At 45.9% G+C, this 25,691-nt stretch overlaps 1 protein-coding gene across 1 annotated transcript; it reads left to right on the top strand.

The window, feature by feature from the left end:
- Nucleotides 1-6,179: 6,179 nt before the first annotated feature.
- LOC126508415 (40S ribosomal protein S20-like) lies at nucleotides 6,180-6,681 on the top strand. The gene has a single exon (XM_050153647.1). It carries the CDS (start codon nucleotides 6,287-6,289, stop codon nucleotides 6,644-6,646), a length of 360 nt encoding a protein of 119 aa, XP_050009604.1. The 5' UTR covers nucleotides 6,180-6,286; the 3' UTR covers nucleotides 6,647-6,681.
- The last annotated feature ends 19,010 nt before the right edge of the window (nucleotides 6,682-25,691 follow it).

Here is a 25,691-nt window from a genome sequence, read left to right on the forward strand (position 1 = left end):
ATAAATAAATAAATAAATAAATATTTTTTAAAAACCAAAAAAAAAAAAAAAGAGAGAAAAAGAAAAAGAAAAAAGAAAAAGCCAATCCTCTTGGAAGGCGACCTCCAGGCGCTCAGTTCCACGCATGCGCCTTTGAATCTTTCCACAGCTTTCTAACCAGACTATCAGTCCTTTGACAAAGTTAGTGCCTTTGTCTCTGTCCCGTGTTCTGTCTTTGGTGCAGAAGTTAAAAGCACAGCAGGAATCCGTCTTTGAACTTGCTGATCTTTAGAGCTGAACATTTAGGTGTATTCCAGCTACGTGGCACACGTCCCAGAGAGGACGGTGCATGCCCTTGGTGGCATTAGGCTGCTTATCATTCTGGGAGCCATCCTGTTCTGTGAATCTGGAATCTGGAAATGGTCTACTGTTCCAAAGTGCTAAAGATGGTTACTGCAGCTTCATTCAAAGAAGGAAATGGAAAATTAGTTTTAAAAGCCCTAAGCACTTGACCAATGCGACATGAAAGCTTCACTTAAAAGATCTTTGAGTAGAATATAATGTTTTGTTCCAAATGGGACTACCTTTGAGCTTTTGTACAAAAATTGGGGACCCATTTAAAGCAGTTCTGGCCAATAGAAATAAATGTAAGTTACATATGTAGCTCAAGCTTTTAACTGTGGCGGTATTTTAGCAGTATTTAAAAAGGTAAACACATGAAATTATTGTTTAAAACGTTTAACCCAGGGGACTGGAGAGATGGCTCAGAGGTTAAGAACACTGGCTGTTGTTCCAGAGGTCTTGAGTTCAATTCTCAGCAACCACATGATGGCTCACAACCATCTCTAATGAGGTTCTGGTGCCCTCTTCTGGCATAGAGGAGTACATGCAGGAGGAACATTGTATACACAATAAATAAATCTTAAAAAAAAAAAAAAGAAAGAAAATGTTTAACCCAATATGTCCCCAAATATCTTTTCAACATGTAATCACTATTAAAGCCAATGAAGTATTTTTCCACTTGTGTTTGTGTAATTTTGGCTTCTGCTGTATATTTTTGCTTGTAGCTCATCTCTCTTCACGCTGGTTGTATAGACCGATGGAGACTGCTATGCTTAAGATGGATGACACAGTAAGCCCAGTGGTGGTGGTGGTGGCGGTGCACGCCTTTAATCTCAACACTTGGGAGGCAGAGGCAGGTGGATCTCTGTGAGTTCGAGGCCAGCCTGGTCTACAATAGCAAGTTCCAGGACAGGCTCCAAAGCTACAGAGAAATCCTGTCTTGGAAAACAAAACAAACAAACAACCAAACAAAAGATGACAAAGTAGATGTATCTGACCCCAAGCCTGGTCCCACAGCATCTGCTTCCTGGGACTGTTTATGGATGACCCAATTAGCTACCTTAAAAGGATGCAAGTTGTCAAAGGAATGATATTACTATTTAAGACTTGCCACCTTCTAAACTCCTCAGATCTCCATTAAATTAAATTTATTTCATTTTATTTCCTGTGCATTGGTATAAGGGTGTCAGATCCCCTGAAACTGCTTTACAGACAGTTGTGAACTACTATGTGGGTGCTGAGATTTGAACCCAGGTCTTTTGGAAGAGCAGCCAGCACCCTTAACCACTGAACCATCTCTCCTGTTCCCTCCAAAAGTATTGCTTAAACTAAAATTTCAGAAGGAAGGCACCCACTGTACAGTATTTTAATACTTAGAAGCGACAAACTAGAAAACTGCTGAAGTTTGCCTCACCTGTTCTTCCCATCTGCAGGGAGCCTGACAGAGAAGACCAGAGACTAAGAAGGCAGTGGCAACTGTGAGATGCTGGTCCTCCAAGGAAACGTGGGAGGATGCTTGGGCCCCATCCACCTCCATCCCACTCACATCACCCCCCGCCAGCATCCTGGAGACACATGTTGCTTTCAATGATTAATCTCGAAGGCCTTGATGATAATAACTAGGTGATCTGTCCTTTTACCCTCTCCCCCGTCCAAATCTGAAACACAGGGGGAAATGACCTTATGAAAAGAGAGAAACAAGACCATTGAGAGCAGTTCATCGCTCCCAGTAATTAGGGCAATGGGAAGTAATCGAAATAACGAAGGCTTCTTTGAATGAATTGGTGAGAGTACAATCAGCTGTGGCATTACAGAAAGCAACATGGAAACCTTTGATTTACATTTCGTTTTCTCCTGGGACAAGATGGCATGACTTTCTAAGGTTATGCTGAGACCTCTGCACACCCAAGTTCCAAAGTTAAAGGGTGTTCATCTTTATGGCAGTGAGCTCTGTGAGTCACGTTCAATTTACATCAAGTTCTGTCTCAGAGGTTGCTGTATTCGAGCCAGAGCTGAGGAACCCAGCTGCCATACCCAGACTGTGAAGGAAATCCACTTTGTCTGGTTCTTGACTGTTAAGGTCCTTTCTCCCACAATAGGTAGCCTATCTCTGGGTCTCCAAGGGCAAGCAAATAAGGCAGAAGGACAAAAGACCAACAGAGAAGAAGGGTGGGGTCTGTGTGCATCTGGTAAAAGGCCCAAATATCAACAACAGATGTGTGTGTGTGTGTGTGTGTGTGTGTGTAAAACCTTGGGTGTTGGTCCTCACCTCCCACCTGACCTGAGGCAGGTCTGTCTGTCTGTTTGTCTGTCTGTCTGTGATAGGTAGGTATGCTGGGTTGCTCTCATTTATCCCTCTCCATCCTCTCTCTGCCCTACACTACCTGTCCTGTTTCCCAGGATATCTCTGATGACCAGGTTCCCCCAAGACAAACCTGGATTCCTATTAGCTTCAGCTGATGGGGTCCCAGCTCCCTCCCTGTAGGGTCTGTCACACAGCTCTGTTACCAGCTCTCAAAGCCAGGCTCTCTTCTTGCCCTGATTGATGCCCAGGGTCAATAATGGTCGTTAGTGGCCCCTATGACCATCTTCTAGGATTGCACTTGCCTTGCTTGTCTGCCTCCTCAAATGCTGTTGCAAATAGACCTCCCATTATTAACTAGCCTGTGAATGCCCAGTTAGAGTTTTGTCTTTGTAGACGTGTATGTATGTGTTCATGTGTGTGTTGTGTGTGTGCGTGCATGTGTGTGCATGTACATGTTCACACATACGTGCATGTAAAGGTCAGAAATCAATGTCAAGCAGCTTTCTCAGCTGCTCTCCAACTTTTATTTGGAGACTGGATCTTTCCCTGAACCTGAAACTGATTGATTCAGCTTGGTTTCCTGGCCAGTAAGTAGAAGGTTCCTCCTTCTCTGCTTCCCCCTGGGCTCTTTGTGTGGTCACTGGGGACCTGAACTCGGGTCCTTATGCTTGTGGAACAAGCCTCTTTTTTTATTTTATTTATTTATTTATTTATTTATTAAAGATTTCTGTCTCTTCCCCACCGCCGCCTCCCCTTTCCCTCCCCCTCCCCCAATCAAGTCCCCCTCCCTCGTCAGCCCAAAGAGCAATCAGGGTTCTCTGCCCTGTGGGAAGTCCAAGGACCGCCCACCTCCATCCAGGTCTCGTAAGGTGAGCATCCAAACTGCCTAGGCTCCCACAAAGCCAATACGTGCAGTAGGCTCAAAAACCCATTGCCATTGTTCTTGAGGTCTCAGTAGTCCTCCTTGTCCGCTATGTTCAGCGAGACCGGTTTTAACCCAGGCTTTTTCAGACCCAGGCCAGCTGGCCTTGGTGAGTTCCCGATAGAACATCCCCATTGTCTCAGTGTGTGGGTGCACCCCTCGCGGTCCTGAGTGGAACAAGCCTCTTACTAACTGACCCACTTTCCCAGCTCACCTTCTGAGATCAGGATCGACGAAGTAGGAAACGCATGCACTCTTGCTGGAGAGACCATTGTCCCCTCAGTAGTACTGTGGTACTCCCAGAACTTTTCCACTGTCCAGAATCATCTCGGCAATCTCTGTACATGAGTTTTATTAGGATAATTAGTGTGTGCGTCAAGAAGAAAGGGACAAAGGAATGTGGTGTGTGGGGTGAAGCAAGAGACAGAGGGAGAAGGAGTTACATGAGGGTGTTAGCTGGGGCAAAGTACCAGTCTCAACCTCACAGTGGCAGGCATTCTGGGGCATAAATTCATCTTCGTTTGGCTCTGAATCAAGTCAGAGGAGAGTGACGTTCATTCTGCAGGAGTAAGTCCCTGGCGGTTAGCACCTCAAGACTGTGGGAAATTTCCAGAAGTTTCCAGTTGTCTGTAAAAAGATAAAATCCCAATAGTTGTCTTTGATCACAGTTACAAGAACCAATCATGAAAGTTCTGGTGCAGATGTGGACAAGAAGAACCTGTGAAAGGGACGCCAGGTCCCCTGTGGCTTGATGTTGTTTAAGGAGGGGAGTGACACCTCTGATCCACTGGCCTGAGGACGATGCCATCGGTGGAGAAGGAAGGGCTGTCTCTGAAGCCACTGAGACACTCTTCACCAAAGCACTGCTTATGAGCGCAGTGGTGTTTGCTTTCAGTGGACCCCGTCAACCTCGGGGAACATCTATTGGGATCCACAGTGCACTCAGAAGCAAAGGCATCTTTGTGGGAGTCTTGGCCACAGACGCCAATAGTAACTCTGAGGTATGTGTGCATGTGGCTGTTGGGGGCTGGGGGAGTCTCAACACTTGCCATTTTCCTCTGAAGCTTCTCACGCTTGGAAATTTGTCGTAGAAGCTTTTTCTCATCTGCAGTTCAAACACTTTTCAGCAGGAATTTAGCTGAAGTTGAAATCACCATCTGGCATCTCAGATTGAAACAGGTTCTTTGCGTGCCAAGAACTCCTTCTCTTGGCAATGATGCTGACTGTGATCTTTCAGAAATGAGTCTCGGGTTGGCATCTTGACTGAACAGAGCAAGCAGCCTGTCTTGGAATTTTGGAAGAGCTGTGCTGAACGCGTTGCTGTACCAGGAAGAGAAGTTGGACCTCCAGTTCTGAAACTCCGTAAACCATGAATTTTATAGTTAAGCTAAAACCACTGGGGTGAGGGGAAGGGGTCTCAGCACCATGATCATAAGTCCTAGATTGTTGCATGAGGACTTTTTGACTCCAGCCAATCAATGCTATGTAAGCCCTGACCAGCTGCAAGAGAATTAGTGGCTGTGATAGGGATATAGAGGACTAAGAAGCAGTCCTTGCTCCCCCATGCCTTAGCATCCACAATCACCTTACCGGGATACAACGGTTCCCAGGCAGAACACAACACTGCACATGGCTGATGCTGCTCTGAGATCATTTTACCAGCAATTCCAACATGTTTCTGCTTTCAGAGGCCAGTATCTACCTCCTCCTTCAGGGGACACTCATGAGCCAACGAACACCTAGATAAGAGCAGTCAGTGCTGGTGGGGAAGGGGCAAGCTGATGCTCCCTGGGAACTTGGAGTTAAATTCTTCCCCTTATTTAGTCTCTTTCCCTCCTCATTCCTCCTATACTCACTTGCTGGCCTCTTCTGGGAGCATTCTTATCCCGGCACATTCTCCTCTCAGAGTGGGATTCTAGGAACCTTGACCTAAGACAGGAACACAGGTCTGAATAAAATATGAGTAATTCTGCCTGGAGATCCACAAAGGAGCGGGTGATTGAGAAAAGCCTTAGAAGGTCGTCTGGATTCTGCCAGATGGCTGGGCCCAAACAGCATCTTGGGTGACAGGCAGGGCTGAAGAGAGATATGAGCATCAGTAGAGAATAAGCTCCTAAGAAATCAGTAATAAAGTGGGGTGTGGTAGTGCATGCCCTTGATCCCAGCACTTGGGAGGCAGAGACAGGAGGATCTCTGTGAGTTAGAGGCCCAGCCTGGTCTACAGAGCAAGTTCCAGTATAGTCAAGGCTATTCAGAGATACTTTTTTTTTTAAATTTTTTGAGACAGGGTTTCTCCGTAGCTTTTTAGTTCCTGTCCTGGAACTAGCTCTTGTAGACCAGGCTGGGCCTCGAACTCACAGAGATCCGCCTGCCTCTGCCTCCCGAGTGCTGGGATTAAAGGCGTGTGCCACCACTGCCTGGCTCAGAGATACCTTATCTTGAAAAACAACAACAAAAAAAAAAAAAAGGAAGAAGAAAGAGAGAGAGAGAGAGAGAGAGAGAGAGAGAGAGAGAGAGAGAAAAAAGGAATAGGCAGCTACTGTAGCTACCTGAGCAGGAGATAAATATGATCACTCTCTGCCTCTCTCTGTCTCTGTCTGTCTGTCTTTCTTAAATAGGAATTATAGGAGGCGTGGTGGTGTGCGCCGCGGAGCTCCGCTCGGCCTGCTCCCGTCCTGACTCACCGCTGTTCGCTCCCCGCCGAGGAACAAGTCGGTCAGGAAGCCCGCACCGCAGCCATGGCTTTCAAAGATACCGGGAAGACGCCCGTGGAGCCCGAGGTGGCGATCCACCGCATCCGGATCACGCTCACCAGCCGCAACGTGAAGTCGCTGGAGAAGGTGTGTGCCGACCTGATCAGAGGCGCCAAGGAGAAGAACCTTAAAGTGAAGGGGCCCGGGCGCAAGCCCACCAAGACCCTGAGGATCACTACGAGAAAAACACCTTGTGGGGAAGGCTCCAAGACATGGGATCGTTTCCAAATGAGAATCCACAAGCGCCTCATTGACTTGCACAGCCCCTCCGAGATAGTTAAACAGATTACATCCATCAGTATTGAGCCGGGCGTGGAGGTTGAAGTCACCATTGCAGATGCCTAAGTCAACTGTTTTAATAAATTGACTTAATCGGTTAAAAATAAATAAATAAATAAATAAATAAATAAATAAATAGGAATTATACAAGATGGGCTAGCTCTACGGAAATCATTACAATGTCCCAGGAAAAGATAGTAAAAGACGGATTCAGGATCCTGGATATGAAAATAAAAAGGAAATAATAGTCCTTCAGACTGAATACTGGGAACCCAGTGGTTGTGGGTGGCAAAAGAAAGCTGTCACAAATGGCAAAACCGTGAAGTCTCTCAGACAGAGTATGAGGCTGATGTTGACAGGAGACAGGACCCAAGAGAAAGCCAGAGGGGAAGTTCAGAAGCTCGTTTTCATACATGTTGAAATTGAAGAAGACACCTAAAAAATTTCCCCAAGCTCAAAGAAATTTGAATAAAATATAAAAATAACCCAAGAATGACTAGCAATCTGTAGTATGAATTATAATTGATTTTAATTATAAAAATCCGGAGTCAGATATTAGTGGGTGAAAGCTGAAAGATCAGAGAAGCAGAGCAGCTAACCACTAGAGTTCTATAAAAATTCTCAGACCAAAAAGGCCAAGCTCCTGTCTCCTCCCACCTTATAGTCTTCTTTCTGGCCAACCACATCACTTCCTGTCTACACTCACCAATGCTGGGATCAAAGGCGTGTACCTGGATCAGAAGTATGTCCCCACTGCAGGGCTTCTATGGTTAACTAATGGCTAGCTCCACCTCTAATCTTCTGGTAAGCTTTCTTTATTAGAGCACAAACAAAATACTACCACACCACACAATCAAATAAGAGAATTTGGGTATATTTATAGACTCACAAATTTCTAGTTCAACATTAGACCAAATGCCTTTAAAAGAACACAAACATAGCTGCTTAGGGGCCAGTGAGATGGCCCAGGGGACAAAGGCACTTGTCACCAAGCCTAGTTCAATCCCTGAGATCCCCATGGTAGAAGGAGATAGTCAGCTCTGGAAAGCTGTCCTCTGACCCCTACATGGATGCCCAGATAAACACCCCAACATAAATAAACAGATGCAATCTTTTTTTATATAAATCAACTGCCTTGCCTGGGGAAATAGCTCAGTCAGAAAACATATTTCAATGGCATGAGGACCTGAACTGGGACCCAGAACCCGTGTAAACATTACATACACCATGGTGTACACTTACCACTCCAGCGCTAGAAAGGTAGAAACAGGACCAGGGTGATCCTGAGACTCACTGGCGAATCTAGGCCAATCAGGTGATCTCCAGGGCAAAGAGAGACCCTATCTCAAAGGAGGTGGGTGGTGTTCCCAGGACGACACCGAACGTTATCCTCCTGGCTCTGTGTGGACACATGCCAATACTTCCTACCCCCGGGGGCACATGCACACACAGCACAGCTCTCCAAATAGGATTCACCACAGCTGAATCAACAACAGAAAATCCCAACAACGTGTACAAACAAGAACACTCCAGCAAAAGAGCAGTGTTTCCTTTTCACCATGGTTTTGCCGAGCTCTGGAGCAGAGTCTACACAGTCTGAAGCTTGGATCTGATACCTTACATCTGTCTGGCTTTGGGAACAACCCTGAAGAGCGGAGCCCTGTGATAATAGTCCTGCAAGCAAGAAGGGAAGCAGGGCTTTTAATGTTCATAGCCTATTATCTGTCTAATGTAACATGCGGCTTGCAAAGAGGATGTCGCAGCAACGGTCCCATCAACTGACAGTGGCCGGTTCCTGGCCCTTAATTACTGCCGTTCCTTTACTTATGACCTTGAGTTGCTTTTAAGAAAATCAATCAATATGCCCCAGAAGAAACTGGCATCCCTTCCTTGTACTGACATTTCAAACAGTACACAATTAGAGAAAAAAAAAAAAAAAAGGAAAAAAAATTCTGTGAGACACATTGTTTCCAAATGCAACCCACTGAGAAGGCCGGCAGAAAAGCTTTGCTGGGTTACAATGTTACAATTCAACTTTTCCCCTTGTGAACCTCTGGGTCTGAGAAACTCTGACAGTTCCTCCTATCTTAAGTGGCACTTAGTATCTTAAGTAACACTTAGGTTGCAGAAACAAAGTTGCTCCTGCATACTGCAAGGAAGAGGAGGTGGGAAAATGGGGGGGAAAGGGTGCTAGCGTTTTTTCCCTTCTTTCCTTGTCTCTCGGTCCCTCCCTTCCTCACAAGGTGCCGAGAACAACTGTCCTAGGAGTTAGAGACACCAGATGGAACTAAGGGACGCATGCATGGGTGGCGGCGCCCTGTAACACAAGCGTGTAAAAGAAAACTGATATCGACTGCTCTTCCTGCCTGTCCTCCTTCACCTTCTTGTGCAAGAGGCTCACCAGCGCTAAGCATCTCCATAGGCTGCCTCCACTTGAAATCCTGCTTACTACTGTGTACATTTGGTCAAATGATTTAACTTTTGTACAGTCCAGGTCTAGCAAACACAGATAGCAACACACGCCTTACAGGTTGTTGGTTTACAATTTCCTCAGAACCTACAATAGGCTCGGGTGTATAGAATGGACAAAGGCCCTCGGCTATTACTATTGCCTATCATGCAGAGGATTAAAAAACACAAAACGGTCTAAATTTTCAGCCTTAGAGGTGGAGACAGACAGGTACACAGATACGGACAACAAAGAGCAAAACGATCACCAATATTTAGGTCTAATGGAGGGGTCACCTCGAAGAGAGTGGTAGATTCTTTTGGTCAACTCTTTTGAGATAGATGTAATATCAGCCCAGCGCAGTTTCTAATTTCCATGACCCTTAGGTAAACGATCCTCCCTTATTAAATGCTGGCTTTGCTCTCTTTATTTGACCACACTTAGTCCCCTATGAATAACCGCATAAGCTTTCGTGAAGGACACTGTGGGTCCTCATTGTTTGTCCTCTCAACAAAAGAGCTTCCAGAAGTGGTGAAAACAGGTTATATTTCCCCGTCTCCTATTATCTGTATTCTCCTCCAATGCTGTCTTCTCTCCTCCTCTCTCCCTTCCCTCTCTCCTCCCGTCTCCCTCTCATTCTTTCTTTTTTTGTTGTTTTTTGTTTGTTTGTTTGTTTGTTTTTCGAGACAGGGTTTCTCTGTGGCTTTGGAGCCTGTCCTGGAACTAGCTCTGTAGACCAGGCTGGTCTCGAACTCACAGAGATCCGCCTGCCTCTGCCTCCCGAGTGCTGGGATTAAAGGCGTGTGCCACCATCGTCCGGCTCTTCCCATTCTTTCTTTTTTTTTTCTTTTTTTTTTCTTTTTTTTTCTTTTTTTTTAAATTTATTTATTTATTTATTTATTAAAGATTTCTGTCTCTTCCCCACCGCCGCCTCCCCTTTCCCTCCCCCTCCCCCAATCAAGTCCCCCTCCCTCGTCAGCCCAAAAAGCAATCTGAGACTCCTTTTCTATGTAGACTAGCCTCAAACTCTCTCTGTGGCCTAGGCTGGTCTTGAACCTTCAGTATTCCCATAGAAGAACCTAGCATTAGAATCACAGGCTTGTGCACGGCTCAGTGCCCTATTGCCTAGAGAAGCCAGAATTGCTACCAGGTGTAGTGGTACAAACCTGGACTCCTGGCACTTGGGAGGTGGAGGTATGCGGATATCAAGTTCAAGACCAGGCTGGCCACTGGCTCAATGAAGCCAAGAGTCTGAGTGTATATAGCACGCACAAGACTGTGGGCTTAATCTGCAAAAAAAAAAAAAAAAAGCAAGATTAGAAAGACAGGACTATTTGTACAGATAAGGAAAATACACCTTCTCTCATGACAGAAGGTGACCTTACTCCCCATACCAGTGACTGTTTCAGTCATGGGTATATAACTTATTTCTGGCCTCTGGGTCCAAAGGAAAGTAAGCTGGGACTCTGGGAAAGACTTTATCACTAATATAGCTCACGGGGTACACTTTTTATTATTATTTGATGTTGTGGGATGTTTGGATGTACATGTGATATCTGGCCATGAATGAGATATCGCTGGTAGCCTAAAAATGGCAAAGCAGAAATTCAGAGATAAGAAGGATTACTGAAAATATCTTTAAGACACCGAGTTCTCAGCTGGACAGTGGTGGTGCACACCTTTAATCCCAGCACTTGTGAGGCAGAGGTAGGAGAATCTCTGTGAGTTCAAGGCCAGCCTGGTCTGTAAGAGCTAGTTCCAGGACAGTCTCCAAAGCTACAGAGAAACCCCGTCTTGAAAAAAAGAAAAGAAAAAAAAAAGACACTGAGCTCTCTAGCTTGGGCTTCATCTGCCTCTAGACTTCTTGTTGAAGGAAAACCCATCCCTTTACTGTTTACAATGCCATTAGATAAGTTTCTAGTTTCTATGGAGACCTTGTTCTGGTAGCTTATCTTATTGTTTTCCCACACCTGGGGCACTTCCCTTCAGGACAATATAGGTTCTTAAGAAGCCCAGGCATGACCGCGTGACTTTTCTGACCAACAAAATAAGAGTTGCATGATAGACATTTCCAGGCAAAAGCTTTTAAGAGCGAATGTGTGGTGTGTGCCACTCTATCCCTTCTGTCCCTATGTCTGAGGGGCCTTTGGAGGCACCAGCCTGGCTCCTCAGAGCCTTAAGGAACGGGGCATCCCCATCGCTTCCGTGGATCTGGCAAGAACACAGGCAAGAGGTGACAGTCATTTCAAACTGCTGAAATGCAGTCTGGGCTTTTGTTACCACAGAGGAATCTACCCTAGTTTGACTGGTAGGTGTCTTGGACTCTGTAGTGTGTAACAATCACGAAGCCCAGTCGAAAGCTTGAGATGCAGAACTTTGGCTGACGTGACAGCCATTACCTTCAGCAGAGCGTCTGTGACTGCTTGGAAGAGACCCTCACGATGAGGGCTGCTGACTGCAGACGTTCTCTCACAGAAGGGATAAGAGGTCATTGGACCTGCAATCTCCCAGATGGCTGTATGTTACCCCGCTCTAATCACACATGAACTTATTGTATCTGAAGATGCTGGAGTTTACAGCCTTTGAAAGGCTGGCTGAAGTGAGGACTCCACCTACGCAGCTCTAGGGTAGTTGTTGTCCAGGTTGGGGTGAGACTTGTAGGTGGTGTAGCTACTTTGGGGTCACCATGCTTACGGAAGTAATCCCTCAGTCATGCTCTATAAATAAGACCAACATGCCCATTGTTTTCCCAAGTTGTATTTCAATGGCATCAAACTTTGATTTGTTCTTGGTGCCCTAATTGGAGGATAGAGACATCTATTGACCTCTTCGTGGGGGGTGGGGGGAAAGTTCACGCAACAGTAAGGAACTGCAGGGGGCAGAACCTGCTAATAACTGGACTCTTACTGTTGAGGGCAAAACACCACTGCTCAAACCACACACTTCCTGACCAGTGAGATGAGCCTCGGAACAGGCAGGAATTTGATCCAAATAAACCTTTGGTGAGTCCTCACTTCAATGTATTATTCAGAGCAAATTAATCACGAGTTATTAAATGTCTCTTTGGCATGTGACACTCACCTCATCACCTTGTCCCATCAGCTTTTTGAATGACCTTGCTGTGTACTTCCCTAGCAACCTACTCCCCACCAGGGAGGTTAACCATGGCTCAGTGGTCCAATGGCTGATGTTTTGCTGTGTGAGTGTGATGGGATGGCTGTATGAATGGGAGAATGACGCTGAGAAGCAATGCTTAAATAGTGCTCACCCTATGGCTGGCTCATTCTAACACTCTGTGTATAGCGAGTCCCTCATTTTTCACTCGAGAGGAAGAGCGTTCATTGTCTTTTCAGGCGAGAAAGGAGGCACACAGCAGTTAGGTACCTTGTCCATCTACAATACGGTGACACTTAGCTTCCATCTCAGCTCTCAGAGATGTGCTCTACCAGCGACATTTAACTTTGGGGGGCGGGGTGTGGGAAGTCCTTCTGTATATGTGTTGCTTTTATTGGTTAAGGAATAAAGAAGCTACTTGGGCCTATGGCAGGGCAGAATAGATCAAGGCAGGAATATCAAGCAGAGCTAGAGGAGAAAAGAAGGTGGAGTCAGGGAGATGCCATATAGCTACTGAAGGAGACAGGCGTCAGAGAACCTTACCAGTAAATCATGTATCATGTAATCATGTATCATGGCAATACATAGATTAACAGAAATGGGTTAAGATATAAGCACTACCCAATAAGAAGCCAGAGATAATAGGCCCAGCATGATGTAATTAATATGGTTTCTGTGTGATTATTTGGGTCTTGGTGGCTGGCTGGAAAGGAACGAGTAGTCTCTGCCTACAGGGCGGGGCTGTTCCTAGAGTGGTTCTTGTTGCAGAAATTCCAGAGAAGCAGGAGACAGAGATTGGGAGCCCAGGGAAATGCCATCTTACTTTAATTCTCTGGGTGTGATTTTACAGTTTGCAAAATGTGTCCACATTCTGGTTGTCTCTCCCGGAAGCCAGTGCCGTCCCCGGAGGACAGTCCTGCTCCCTGGAAGTTGTGACAATGGAAACAGTTGAGTCATTCCCAGACCCTAGGATTGAGCTGACCTTGATAATCATCCTTCCAATATTCCTAGGATGGCTGCATGTAGCAGGCCCTTTCATCGGGACTGTTGGCTCCCCAGTAATGACTCGGAGACTCATTATTAATTGTGAAAACTCAACTGATAACTTAGGCTTGTTTCTAACTAGCTCTTATAACTTAAATTAACCTACTTCTATTAATTCACTTTCTGCCTTGCAGCTTTAATACCTCAGCTCTGTACTTCCCGTTCTGCTTGTTCTGTGTCTCTGGCATCTCCACCTTCTTCTTCCCAGCATCCTCTGTGCCTGGAAATCCTGCCTAGCTATTGGCTGTTCAGGTTTTTATTAAACCCACCAGACCGACGCATCTTCACAGCATACAAGAGGACTGCACCACAGCAGCTGCATTGCCTGCGTAGGACACAGGAGTCTTGGCCATGCGAAGGGCCACGTGTGAATATGAAGTGATGCTCTTGGCAAATCTATAGGACGGGAGCAAGTGCCCTGTCTAGAAAAGGTGGGCTAGAGGACGGGGCGCTGGAAGAGCGGGCCTGGTGGCTCCATAGGCTGTTTGGGCCAAGTGTAATTTGAGAGGGCTAGAGGCATTTTTTTCTGAGGCACAAAATGTATTGGTGGTTATATGAGTAGAGAAATGAGAACAAGGGCTTGGGTCTAAAGTTGCTTTGGAAAACAGAGAATTGTGTGTGTGGGTGTGGGGGGGTGTGAAATAATTTTCCAACCAGTCCTGTGGGCTGTTTCATCAAAATGTATTTCGAGTCCGAATAGCTCTCCACTGCTAACCCTTGCCCAAGGCCAGCGTTGTGTCCCTCCTAGACTCCGCTGTTAGTTCACCCATCTGTTTCACCAATTCTGTTCTTGAATGTGTTGACTGAGGTCAGAAGTCCCCCATGGGTAGCACAATTCCCTAGCTGGGATCCTGGACTGTGTGAGTAGACAAAGAGTGCTGAGCAGCAGTGTGCAGTTATCGTCCTCTGTTCTGATGTATGGATACAATGTATCAAAATCCAGCTGCTCTGACATCCTCAGCCATGATGGACTGTGCCCTTGAACTGTGATCCAGAATGCCATTGCTTAGGTTGCTTTTGTTGGGGTGTTTTATCACAGCAATGTGGGGGGGGGGGTTGCTACCAAGAAGCGTTTTGCTGCTGTGATAAACCTGACCATGTGATTCTTAGCCCTTTGGAACTGGTTTGCGGGAAGAATGTGGAAGAGTTTGGAACTCCTGAAGGTGCAAATTTTCTTGAAAGGGAGAAAGCCGGGCTGGAGAGATGGCTCAGAGGTTAAGAGCATTGCCTGCTCTTCCAAAGGTCCTGAGTTCAATTCCCAGCAACCACATGGTGGCTCACAACCATCTGTAATGGGGTTTGGTGCCCTCTTCTGGCCTGCAGGCATACAACAGACAGAATATTGTATACATAATAAATAAATAAATAAATAAATAAATAAATAAATATTTTTTTAAAAAAAGGAAGGGAGAAAGCCTGAACTGAGAATACAACTGGAGAGTGGCTTATTGCCCCCCAAAAGCAACCAACTAGGAGAATGTTTCTCTGGGGCCAGCACATAGAAACTGATACAACTGTGGCTCCATTTGGAGCTGGCAGCAAACTTGGCGCCATTTTCCAGGGCATCCTGGCTCTGCAGGCGTAAAAGATGCAAGTTGGGGAAGTCATGAAATTTTGTTCCATGGTTTCAGAGAGCAGCTGAGGCCAGGTAATGTGTGGCAATAGTGGAGTCTTTGAAAAGTGGGGGCTCTGAGAGGCCACTAAGCGAAGCTGTGGAGGTGAAGCCTGAATTGCTATGAGGACATCAGGATATCGGAGATTCATGAATCCCGGGACATCTACTTAGGAGAGCTGCAGGCATGGGGTGCAGCTTGTCCAGGAGAGGGTCTGTGTGTGTTGCGGGCAACAGGGCTGGTAGATTGGTACTACCAAGCCCAGTGGTGCCCAGCTGGTTATATTATGAGCTACGGAAACTGGGCATGAGCTGTGGGACTTCAGATTTATCCTGCTGAGGTTTTGGTCTGACTATTCCCTGCTATTTCCTGATTTTTCCTTTCTGGTCTCCAAGTTCCCTTACTTTCTGCCCGTATGTGCTGGAAGTCTGCAACTTTGTTTTTTATTTTATAGGGTTTTTTTCAGAGCTGAACAGAACGCATTTTTATATTGTAAGACCATCACGAACCCATGGGAACAAGAGGTGGAAGGTTCTGGCTTAAGAGCAACGTGGTTGGGTGTTTACAAAGGGTGAAGTTGTGGTAGTCAGTGTTTCAGCTTGACAGAATCTAGGATCACCTGGAAGATGGCCTCAGGGCACACCTATGGGAGATTGTCTTGACTGTGTTCATTGAGCTGGGAAGCCGGTCTCCCTGCAGGTGGCGCTGTTCCCAGCTGAGCTCCTGAGTTGTGTTAAATTAAGAGTGCGGGAATTTAGACTCAATACGCTTTCATTATGCTTTGTTCTTGATTATGGATGTGAAGTGACCAGCTGCTTCCATTCTCACCATGATTGGACTGTGTGTGAGTTGGCATAATTCTCTCTCTCTCTCTCTCTCTCTCTCTCTCTCTCTCTCTCTCTCTGCTTTTGTTAGGGTATTTCATCACAGCAACAGGAAGAAGCTAAAAGACAAAGGTTCTATATACTCCATTCTAGGAACCAGAAACAGAAAAAAAACCAATTATTTTTATTAAGTTATAATGGCCCATCTCCTCCCTCAATATAGACAGGGATATTTTTTCCCCCTAAAACACAGTTATTTCTTTTGACAAACCCCTGCTTTTCACCATATAACCAGGTCCAGCCTAACTTCCTGAGTTGTGTTTCTCACTACACTCCAGTCCACTTTCCCTGACACTGTGATCCTACTGGCCTTGTTCGGTTTTTGTTGCTTGTTTGGTTGGTTTGATTTGGTTTATTTGAGACAGGGCTTCTCTGTATAGCCCCAGCTGTCCTGAAACTCACCCTGTAGCCAGGCTGGCCTCAAACTCAGAGACCCACCTGCCTCTGCCTCCCGAGTGCTGGGATTCCTACTGGCCTTTGTATTGGACGAATGCACCAGGCTCCCATGGGTATTATTGGGAGCTTTTTGCTGGGGGTGGAGGTGGGGGGGGGGCTTTGGGAGTTTCCTCTCCTACGCAATCCTCATGGCTCTGATCCTTAACAAAATACCACCTTTTCTAACTTTGTCACCTCAACCCCAGGCCTTCTGCCACCCACTTCCTGGCCACCATCAGTAAAAGTAGCAAATTTCATTTCACTTGCCAATATCTAAAAATGAAAGTGTCTTGTTTGTTCACTGGCTGAGCTGTGGTTTAAAGCCAATGTACCTAGCTGCCTTTGATGGGCCATAATGAAGAAAGAGCAGACATTTCTGTTTAATTTCCTTTAGTATTATACTCCAAATCATTTATTTATTTATTTATTTTATTTACATTTAATCAACTATTGATGTATGCTTTGAATGCTAACAACCAAACAGTGATATTTGAATTTACTCTTATAAGGCTAATCTATCCCTTGAGAAGCTGAAATTACATATGGTTCAGAATAAATTAGTTTCACACCAAGAAATTAAAAACTTAAGAGCCATTATTGCTAGGTCCCTATTTTTAAATATGATGAAAGAATAAACTTTAAATATTATAAAAATATAAAATGTAAGCTATAATGTTTCTCTAGTAAAAAGTGTGTAATAGTGAGGATAGAGATTAAGATGTCAAAACCTTTTTCACAGATTGCTTTGAAATATTCAATGGTATGAGATGTTTTGCTGGAGTTCAGTCATATATTAATATTAAACTTGAGTATTGCTAACACTCGCCTATTTGTTTTAGTTCTGGATTCGAGTCAACATTTTTACACTTAGAGATTCATAATAGAAAGCCTTCTGGGGGCATACTCACTTTCAAGTCTACATGCGCCTAAATTTGGTCACATTTGTTGACTGTGGAAAAGGCCCTTCCTGAGAAATACATATTAATTCGGGCTGCTTTTGAAATGAGAGCCCTCAGGGCACCTCATCCTCTTTCCATTTTCAGACGCTGCAGTGGGATGCATTAACACTTGGGTGGAAGTGTTTTTAAAAGAGCCCGTGAAGATTTGGAAGAGATTTTATTTTTAATATCCCAGATTGCATCCTCTGCATTCGGCTGGCTTTGTTGCGGGTGCGCCATCTGTCTCGGAGATGCGGAAATGAAAAGGGCAAGATGACTTCTGTCGATTTAGAAAACCTCTATAAATCAATTCATGCGTAGTATCGAGGGGTCGGATTCCTTTACTTCTGACTTCCAAACACCACCCAGGTGCCTATCAATCTGCCAAGCCAGCTGCATTGGCTCCAGAAGGCTTCTGCCCCGCCTCCAAAGGAGTTGGGGAGTTACTGTTTAATCCCCTCCTGGTTTTAGCCCTTCAGGTGAAGCACACAGATGGGTGCTTTCCTTCTAAATTTCCTTAAAGGAGAATACAATCAGTTCATCTGTGGGGTATAGTTAGCCTGGGATTTCTGATACCTTTCTTAAGACTGCGCATTAAATACTGTTTTTTCTCTCCCTATCTCCGCTCCTCAACAGTGAAGAAACTGAAATCGCACTCCTCACACCGGACCTTACATCCTGTTCCAAGCCCTGGTTATCCTTTCCTTTCAAGCTGCCAGACAATTCCCAGGAGAGATATTTGTTGATTCTGTTTGTAATTGGACCGCCTCATAGATGGGATATCTGGGAGAACTAAGTGGTTTCCCCCACTCTAGCGCTGTTTAATGTTTATTTATGTATTTGTAGAGTATTTTGTAGCCTTAGAACATGAACTTCTAAAGATGAAAGATCTTTTAGAAAGAATGTACCACAGAAGAAGAAGGATAGCGATGCTTCAGTATCATCTCAAAAAAGATTTTAGCGGGCTGGAGAGACGGCTCAGAGGTTGAGAGCACTGACTGTTCTTCCAGAGGTCCTGAGTTCGATTCCCGGCAGCCACATGGTGGCTCACAGCCATCCATGGTGAGGTCTGGTGCCCTCCTCTGGCCTGAAGACATACATGGAAGGAATGCTGTATACATAATAAATAAAAAAAAAAAAAGATTTTAGCCTGGATCTATGAAGTGTCTGTGTGTGTGTGTGTGTGTGTGTGTGTGTGTGTGTGTGTGCGCGCGCGCGCGCAAAGATGCACATACGGAGGTCAGGGGCGAATTGCAGGCGTTGGTTCTCTTTTTCCACCATGGATTCAGGGGACTGAATCAGGTCAGGCTTGCATGGCGAGAGCTTTTGTCTTCTGAGCCACCTTGCCTGCCTTGTTGTGGTTTTATGACATACTATGTAGCCTAGACTTTGAGCTTGCAATCCTCCTGTCTCGACCTCCCAGGTACTGGGATTACAAATTGTACATTTGTTATGGTTTTAATATAAAATGCCCTCAAAAACATGTTGAATGCTTGATCCTCACCTAGTAGTGCTATTTGGGGAGCTATCAGGATCTTCAGGAGGTAAGGCCTAGCTGGAGGAAAGAGGTCACGTGGACTTCTCCATTGAGAGTTAAGCTTGGTCCTTGTTAAGAAAAGTGTAAAGTTGAGACTAAGGAAGGTGTGGCTTCTCAAGAGACTGGTGTCACTTTTTTTATTTATTTTTGTATTATTCCAATAGGAAAGGTGCCATCAGAGCATGTCAGACATTGACCAGACCCCATCTGTAAAAGCCTGAAATGGTCCAGTACTATGCCTGTACTACGACTTTAACATCCGTGCCAGTACAAGACAGTATGAGTCGGGAACTAAGCTGAGACTTAAAAACACATACAGACACAGAAAGAGAGAGACACGGGGACACAGGTCATCCTTGATACAAGAGTGCCAATGCCCAGTTTATTGTGCTGAGGGGAAGCTTATATAGGGATCCTTAGCCACGCCCAGCTCTCGGGATCTTTCAGCTGTAGGTCTCATCAGCCTGCCATCAAGATCTCGTGCTCAGCGCAGCTGCAAACACAGGAAAAACAAGCCACTCACAGGGAAATCAGGCTTCTTTAATCAGCCCCCATTAGCTCCCAACACCCATCCACGCAGGCTCAAGAGTACGAAAGGGTAAACTAATTTGAAATACTTTTTCTTGAGAAGAAAATGTCTCTGGAGCACCTTGGAAGCTGTTTGTCCCCCGCTCCACTCCCTCCTCCACCCCCCGTTTCATTTCACCACGCTCAGCTGTACAGGCACTCCGAGGCCAATGTGGCTGGGATCCGAGGAGGCCCCGATGCCGCTCCTGTAGCTGGCAGAGCCTGAGCATTGCCCATGTGTTGTTGGTTTTGCGGTCATGCAGAATGCCAAGAATTACGGCTAGTAGAGGCTTCCGCTCAGACTTCCAAAGAAACACTGAAGATCAGGCAATACATGATAAGGCGACGCGTGCAATGGTGAAGGTGAAACTTGGGCTGTGACGGAGATCTTGGGATGCTGGAGACATCAAACACTTGGAACACCTGCCCAGAAAGGCTCTCGTCACCTCGTGAAGGCTGCTGGAGCAGGAGGCCATGTGGGCTGCAATGTGTGAGAGCAGTGAGGAGAGACTGCCCACGTCTGTCCGAGCTCACACCATGCCAGATGTAGGTCAGAGGCCATACATGGAGCTGGAGGGGTTTGTTGGCAACCTTGCCTTGATCAGCCCCCTTTTTCTCTATGTGTCCCTCTCAGACTGGGGAGGTCTGCTTGGTATTGTTTCGTGTTAAAAGTGCAAGACTTTATGATTTGAAGAGAGGCTTACAGCGAGGACTTCACCTTGAGTCTCAGAGAGGTTTTGACTTATACTTTGAAGCAGTGCTCAAACTGTTGATTTTGTGGACTTTTGGAAATGGACTACATGCATTTTTCATTGCAAGACAGCGATGGGTCTCCGGGGGCCAGAGGCAGGAGATTATGCTTTGAGTGTGAGATGATGTCCAGGGTTATGTGCTGGACACTCAGTCCCCAGCTGGGGGGGCTGTCTTAGGAGGGAGTGGAAAGTCAGGGCCTGGAGGGAGAAGTAGGTCACCAGGGACAAACCTGGTCCCCAGTCCTTGTCTCTCATTCTCTCTGCATCCTGTTTGCTATGATTTCCCCTCCCTACCATGGTGGACAGACAGTCTGGAACCAGGAATTAAATGAATCTTCCATTCCTTTGTTTACGCCAGCTGGTCTATCGCAGCAATGAAACAAAAGCTAACTAACACAGTGTTTAATTGAAAACGATTCTCAAAACAGAGCCGAACCTCCGTTAAGTAAAACTGGCAGCTCTGACCTGTACGAGCCCCCCTGGACCAAGGTGATGCCAATATCCTGGTCTGTTGCTTTCAGAGGTCCACTATTTTAGAATGTTCATAAAGAAAGCATTTTTTGACCAAAAGTGGGCTGCTGAGAAGGGGGTATTTAAACACCATTTGGTGGTAAGGCTTTGAGTTTGCATTTGAGTTGATCTACCCACACGTTGAGCCTGTGCCACCATGCGCTATCAAATGTTCTCATTTCCTGGACCTCATCTTGGACCCCGCTCACTTGCTATCCATTTCTCCTATCCTGTTACAAGGCATTGTCCGTGCCCAGAACTCCCTCACCTCTGAAACCTTGAACTTTGAAATGCCACCCTGGCCTGAGCTTCACATCCGTCCCCTTTCCCGTGCATCACCTTGCCAGGCTCCAGTCTTCCCAAAGTGCCACCAGTTCTTGTCCCAGACCCCCGAATGCTCTTGTCTCTCGGGACACTCTTGTCACTACAGACTATGTCCTTTCTCAACCAACAAATTCTCAGTCTTGGATCCAGTCGTTGGTCTGATTTCTTGGTCTTTATACTACTGGGGAGGGGGTGGAGGGTCACACAATCCTGCATTTGGGTGTTAATTATGAAGCAAATTTCAAGGCTCAAGTCCTCCTGAACACCTTGAGTATGTTTGTTTTGTTTTGTTTCTTTTTCGAGACAGGGTTTCTCTGTGGCTTTGGAGCCTGTTCTGGAACTAGCTCTTGTAGACCAGGCTGGTCTCGAACTCACAGAGATCCGCCTGCCTCTGCCTCCCGAGTGCTGGGATTAAAGACGTGCGCCACCACCGCCCGGCCACCTTGAGTATGTTAAATTAGCTCTGAACACTCTCCCTGAGTTGACCCATTGGGGACTATGAGTCACGCTGTTGTATCATGAGATATTCAGAAGTTCTTTCCTCCGTGGACATCTGGGTCAGACTTCCACTGGTTGTGCGCTTCTTTCCTTTCGTTTTCACTTTCTTTTTCAGTGTCTTAAACAGACTACTTCCTGTGAGATGCACTAAGGAGTTTAAGAAATCATAAAGATTTACCACACGCCCAGCGTGTGCTGAGCCCTTTCTTTGGAGCTAAGGACACGGTGGAGAAGAAGCAGCCAGTCCTGGCCTCACAGCGTCGGTCAGAAGTAAGGGACAGGTAACAGGAAAACTAGCCAAAAGGACACAATTGGCTCTCAGCATTCAAGGCTTGATAACCCAGGTCAACCAAGGGTCTTCATCAAAGCAGATAGGTCTTTAAGGATTGTTTTTCCTATACTGAATTGGAAATATATGATGTACAATTATATATGTATGCACATATACATGTATGTAGCGAATCTTTTTCTGCCCTACCAGCCAGCTCCCAAATAACCACAGGGAAACTTATTATTGATTATAAAATCTCGGCCAGTAGCTTAGGCTAGTATTAAGTTAGCTTCTATAAATTATATTAACCCATTTCCATTAACCAATGCACTGCCCAAGGCTCATTCACCTCGTCTATGCACCGCCCATCCTGCTTTCCTGCTTCCTCCGTGTCTCTTCGTCTTCCTTCTTCACAGCCTTCTCTCTGCCCCCCAAATCCTGCCTCATCATTGACCATTTAGCTTTTTATTAAACCAATAACAGTTCCATATCTTCATACAGTGTAAAGGGATATCACACAACACATTCTTTCTTGTTGAAGTGCCACGGGAAATGTAGGGCCCATCTGCACGTGCTGTGTGTATCTAGGTATAACCTAAAATATGAAAGGAGGGATGTTTGTAGGTTTCATGCAACTAATACTACTTTGATTGAAGGGGCTTACGTATCTGCAGAATCCTGTGACCATGGGAACCAGTTTCTGTGGCCCCTGAGGGACAACTGTGCCATGCCATAAGGCCAGGAGATTGCAGAGACTGGGGCAGAATGGAGGATGCAAGGGGAATGTGGGAAATGTTCTAGGGCCATGCTAGAGCCAGACAGCCTGGGTTCAAATCCCAGATCTCATACTGCATTCCTGACCACAGGCAAGGTACCTGCCCTTCCCTATCTGTCAGATGGGAATTATTACAGCACCAAATGTCATAGGGTTTATGTTTGTTCTTCCATGTTGCCTTGACAACATGCTAAACATTGGGTAATATATGGGAGTTGACTTGGCTCCTGATTCTAGCGGCTAGGAAGTCTAGAGAGCCAAGCAGCACAGAGCTGTGGACTCTTCTAGCAAGGGCCCTCATGGGTGCCCCACAACATGGCGGAGATACAGTAAAGAAGGCTGCCTTGCTCTGAGGGTCATGCACATGGCTCAGGAGGCAGGAAACTGGGGGCGAAGCCAGGCTCCCTTTCTGTAACAACTTCCTGTTTCAGAAAGGGATCCAGTGCTGTACATTAACCCTCTCTGAAGATGGAGTCCCTGACCTTTCTAGATTGCCCCCTAAAGGCTTTCCCGCCCCTCAGTGCTATCGCATTGGTGACCAAGTGTACACACAAACCTTAGGCAGACCAGCTGAATCCAAACCACAGTAGGATTAAGTGATTGTGCTCCCACAGGGAGTTTCCCCTGGTAGGCCCTGTGTAATTACCAACTCCATTATTTTAAATCCTGGTTTTGTCATGGCCACCCGTACTCAGCCCATCCCTAGAGGCAGAAGATTTTCCATGAAGGCAAAGCCTTACACTTTCTTGTTTCTTTCCAGGCCCCGAGACACCCTAACAATGAGTTCTCATGTTGTCCAATGAGAGCGCTGAGTTACAGTTGGTTAAGACACGGTTCTCTTGTTTGCTAACACCGAGGTGACCAAAGGCACTTGGGAATCTAGGTAAAAAGGAAGCTGAGTTGGAAACACAGAAATATTGTCTAGATATTAAGTTCTAGGCCAACTAGGACGGCATGGTGAGACTTTGTTCTAAAACAGAGAAGGCTACGTGTGAAGTTGTGTGCTCACTGCATGCCAAACACCGATATATTAAATGTCAGCCAGTCATATCAGGAGAAATACTGTTTTATTCACCATTAGGAGGTTTTGAAAATATTGTTATTTAGAAGGGATCAAAATATACAGCAAAAATGAGGGTGTGTGAGTTCTACAGAAATGTGTCCATACATGAAGTCTTATTTTATGATTTTCATAAAGTCTGTGAAATTTATCTTCTTAAACATCTGTAATTTGTGTGATATCCTTTTTCAGTCTAAATAAATCTTTATTTTGTCCAGAGCCTTGATTTGTTCAACTCTGTTTTCTTCTTTAGCAGGCCTTCCTCTCTAAGTGCACGGGAGGCCTCATAGCCCTCACTCAATCCTTAAGTGAAAAGGACCAGGACAAGGCCTTCTTCACTTCTGTTCCTTTAGACAGGCTCTCACTCTGCGGATCATGATGGCCTTCAATTCCCAGTGATCTGCCTGCCAGTGCCCGGATTAAAGGTGTGTGCCACCACAGCCGGCTCCTACTTCTTTTCTTTTGTTTTGAGATAGGTTCTCACTTTGTAGGTAATCTTGAACTCACCTCCCACCTCGGCCTGCTAAATGCTGGGATTACAGTTGTAAAGCCCAGCTTTCTTTGCTCTTCCTTTTATCTGGATTTAACTAACGCCAAGTCTATCTAATAAAAAGACTAATAAAAAGGAGCAGGTCCCCATATTCCCTACCCTCACTCGTAGCCCCAGGGTCCCTGCCACCTGCTTGCCCACCGATCCATCCACCTAGAAGACAAGGCCTCCTTTCACTGCCCTTGGCTCTGCCCATCCTGCTTCCCGCCTACTGTGCACATCTGTTTCAGAAGTTTCCCAGTCGCCTCTACCTTTCCCCCACTTCAAGTGTCTTGTCATCCATTCCTCTTTTCTCATACTGTGCTTCCTGTCCATCCTTCCAGATTTCACAGTTGCCCAGATTGAGGTCCAATTCCTGGGCTCAAGCAAGATGAACATCTACCTTCTCCTCCAGAGCTGCTAGGACTCCAGGTGTGCGTCACCGCACCAAGCTTATTATAAATCTTGAACAAGGCTTCTACTTTATTGTTCCGATTAATTCCCTTAATTCGCTGGAATTCCTTTCCTTGCAGCTTTAGGAAAAGCTCTCCCCCAGAGCCACTTGAGTCTTGTCTGCCGCCTGCCACATCTGGCAGGGAGCCCTTACCTCTGCAGCCGCTTCTATTGCTTCTCCTGCCTTACCTTGGATTATTTGACTGTCTGCCCTCTCTGGAGAGTTCCTTACATCTGTGCCACTGAGTCCAGCGCTCTCAGCCTTCCCATTTTGCATACTCTCTCTTGGTTGCCCATTAGCTTGTCGTAAGTTTGAGCAGTTGTTGTAGTAGATCTCCCCCATGGCTGCTCTACGTTCCTGCCGATGGCCCAAATTCTGTCTGTGGGCACCATGTGACAGACATTTTACAGACGATCTCTTTGTCATCCTTGGTGTGTGTTGGAACCTGCTACTGTCACTCATGTGGTCACTCGGCAAGCTTGGGTCTTCTAGCTTCTCCCCTTCGTTTTCATCCCTTATCTCTGGGCATTAATGGAGTAAATGATTCTCCCAGCATTGAAGAGCTTTTTTCCGTTTATGCGCTGCTATGCCTAAAACCCTTGACAGTCTGCCGAAACCTTTGATTTACCTCTTAGAATACTTCTTACCATACAAAACAAAACACAAAGGGTTATGAAAGATACCATTTGTTTGAAATACAGTTTCCAAAATTACGGCCATTGTGTTATGTTACTCCATGCAAATATGCCAATGTTGTTATTACTATCCTATAGGAATTTCCTTACATTAGTCATAGAAGACTATGATGGGCTGTAGGGGGGGTTGTGAAAATAAAAATACGCTGTCTCTCCCATTCCAGTTCACCCCCCCCCCCCCGAGTTCTAGCCAGGTGAAGAATACCCGCTTTGAGGTAACTGGGCACACACCTCCTTTTTCCATGCCTCCAGCCACTGACCAAATTACCCTATTTCACTGGGAGTCCCACAGGCACTGGTGTCCTCCCCTTTCCTCTAAGCCCATTCCTCCTCCAGTGTTCTCAGCACACCCCGAAGATACCCCTCCACCCAGACACTAAACATCAAGTCTCATTTGACATAGTAACAGCCATCTTGGTCCTAAGTGTCATTTTGCCCACCGAATGGCCTGGCACACATCCCTAATCTTACAGGATATCAAGAAAAGAGGAATTCACCTGAACTTGCCTAGCTGGCCAGACTGCTCTTAAACTGAATTTGGGCATGGCAGGAGCTTTCGAGAAAGCCTAAGTAACCGTCATGGAGCTTATACGCGAATGCTTTCTCTTGTAGGATCTGCCTAGTTGGCTTCTGTCTAGGGCATGCTATTGTCCACAGTCCCA

This window comes from Alexandromys fortis, unplaced genomic scaffold, assembly GCF_014885135.2.
Source record: "Alexandromys fortis isolate MF-2015 unplaced genomic scaffold, M_Fortis_MF-2015_v1.1 scaffold_82, whole genome shotgun sequence".
NCBI classification, from domain to species: domain Eukaryota; kingdom Metazoa; phylum Chordata; class Mammalia; order Rodentia; family Cricetidae; genus Alexandromys; species Alexandromys fortis.

Excerpts from the sequence above, each read along its gene's own strand:
- LOC126508415 (XM_050153647.1), top strand. The coding sequence starts at position 6,287 with ATGGCTTTCAAAGATACCGGGAAGACGCCCGTGGAGCCCGAGGTGGCG.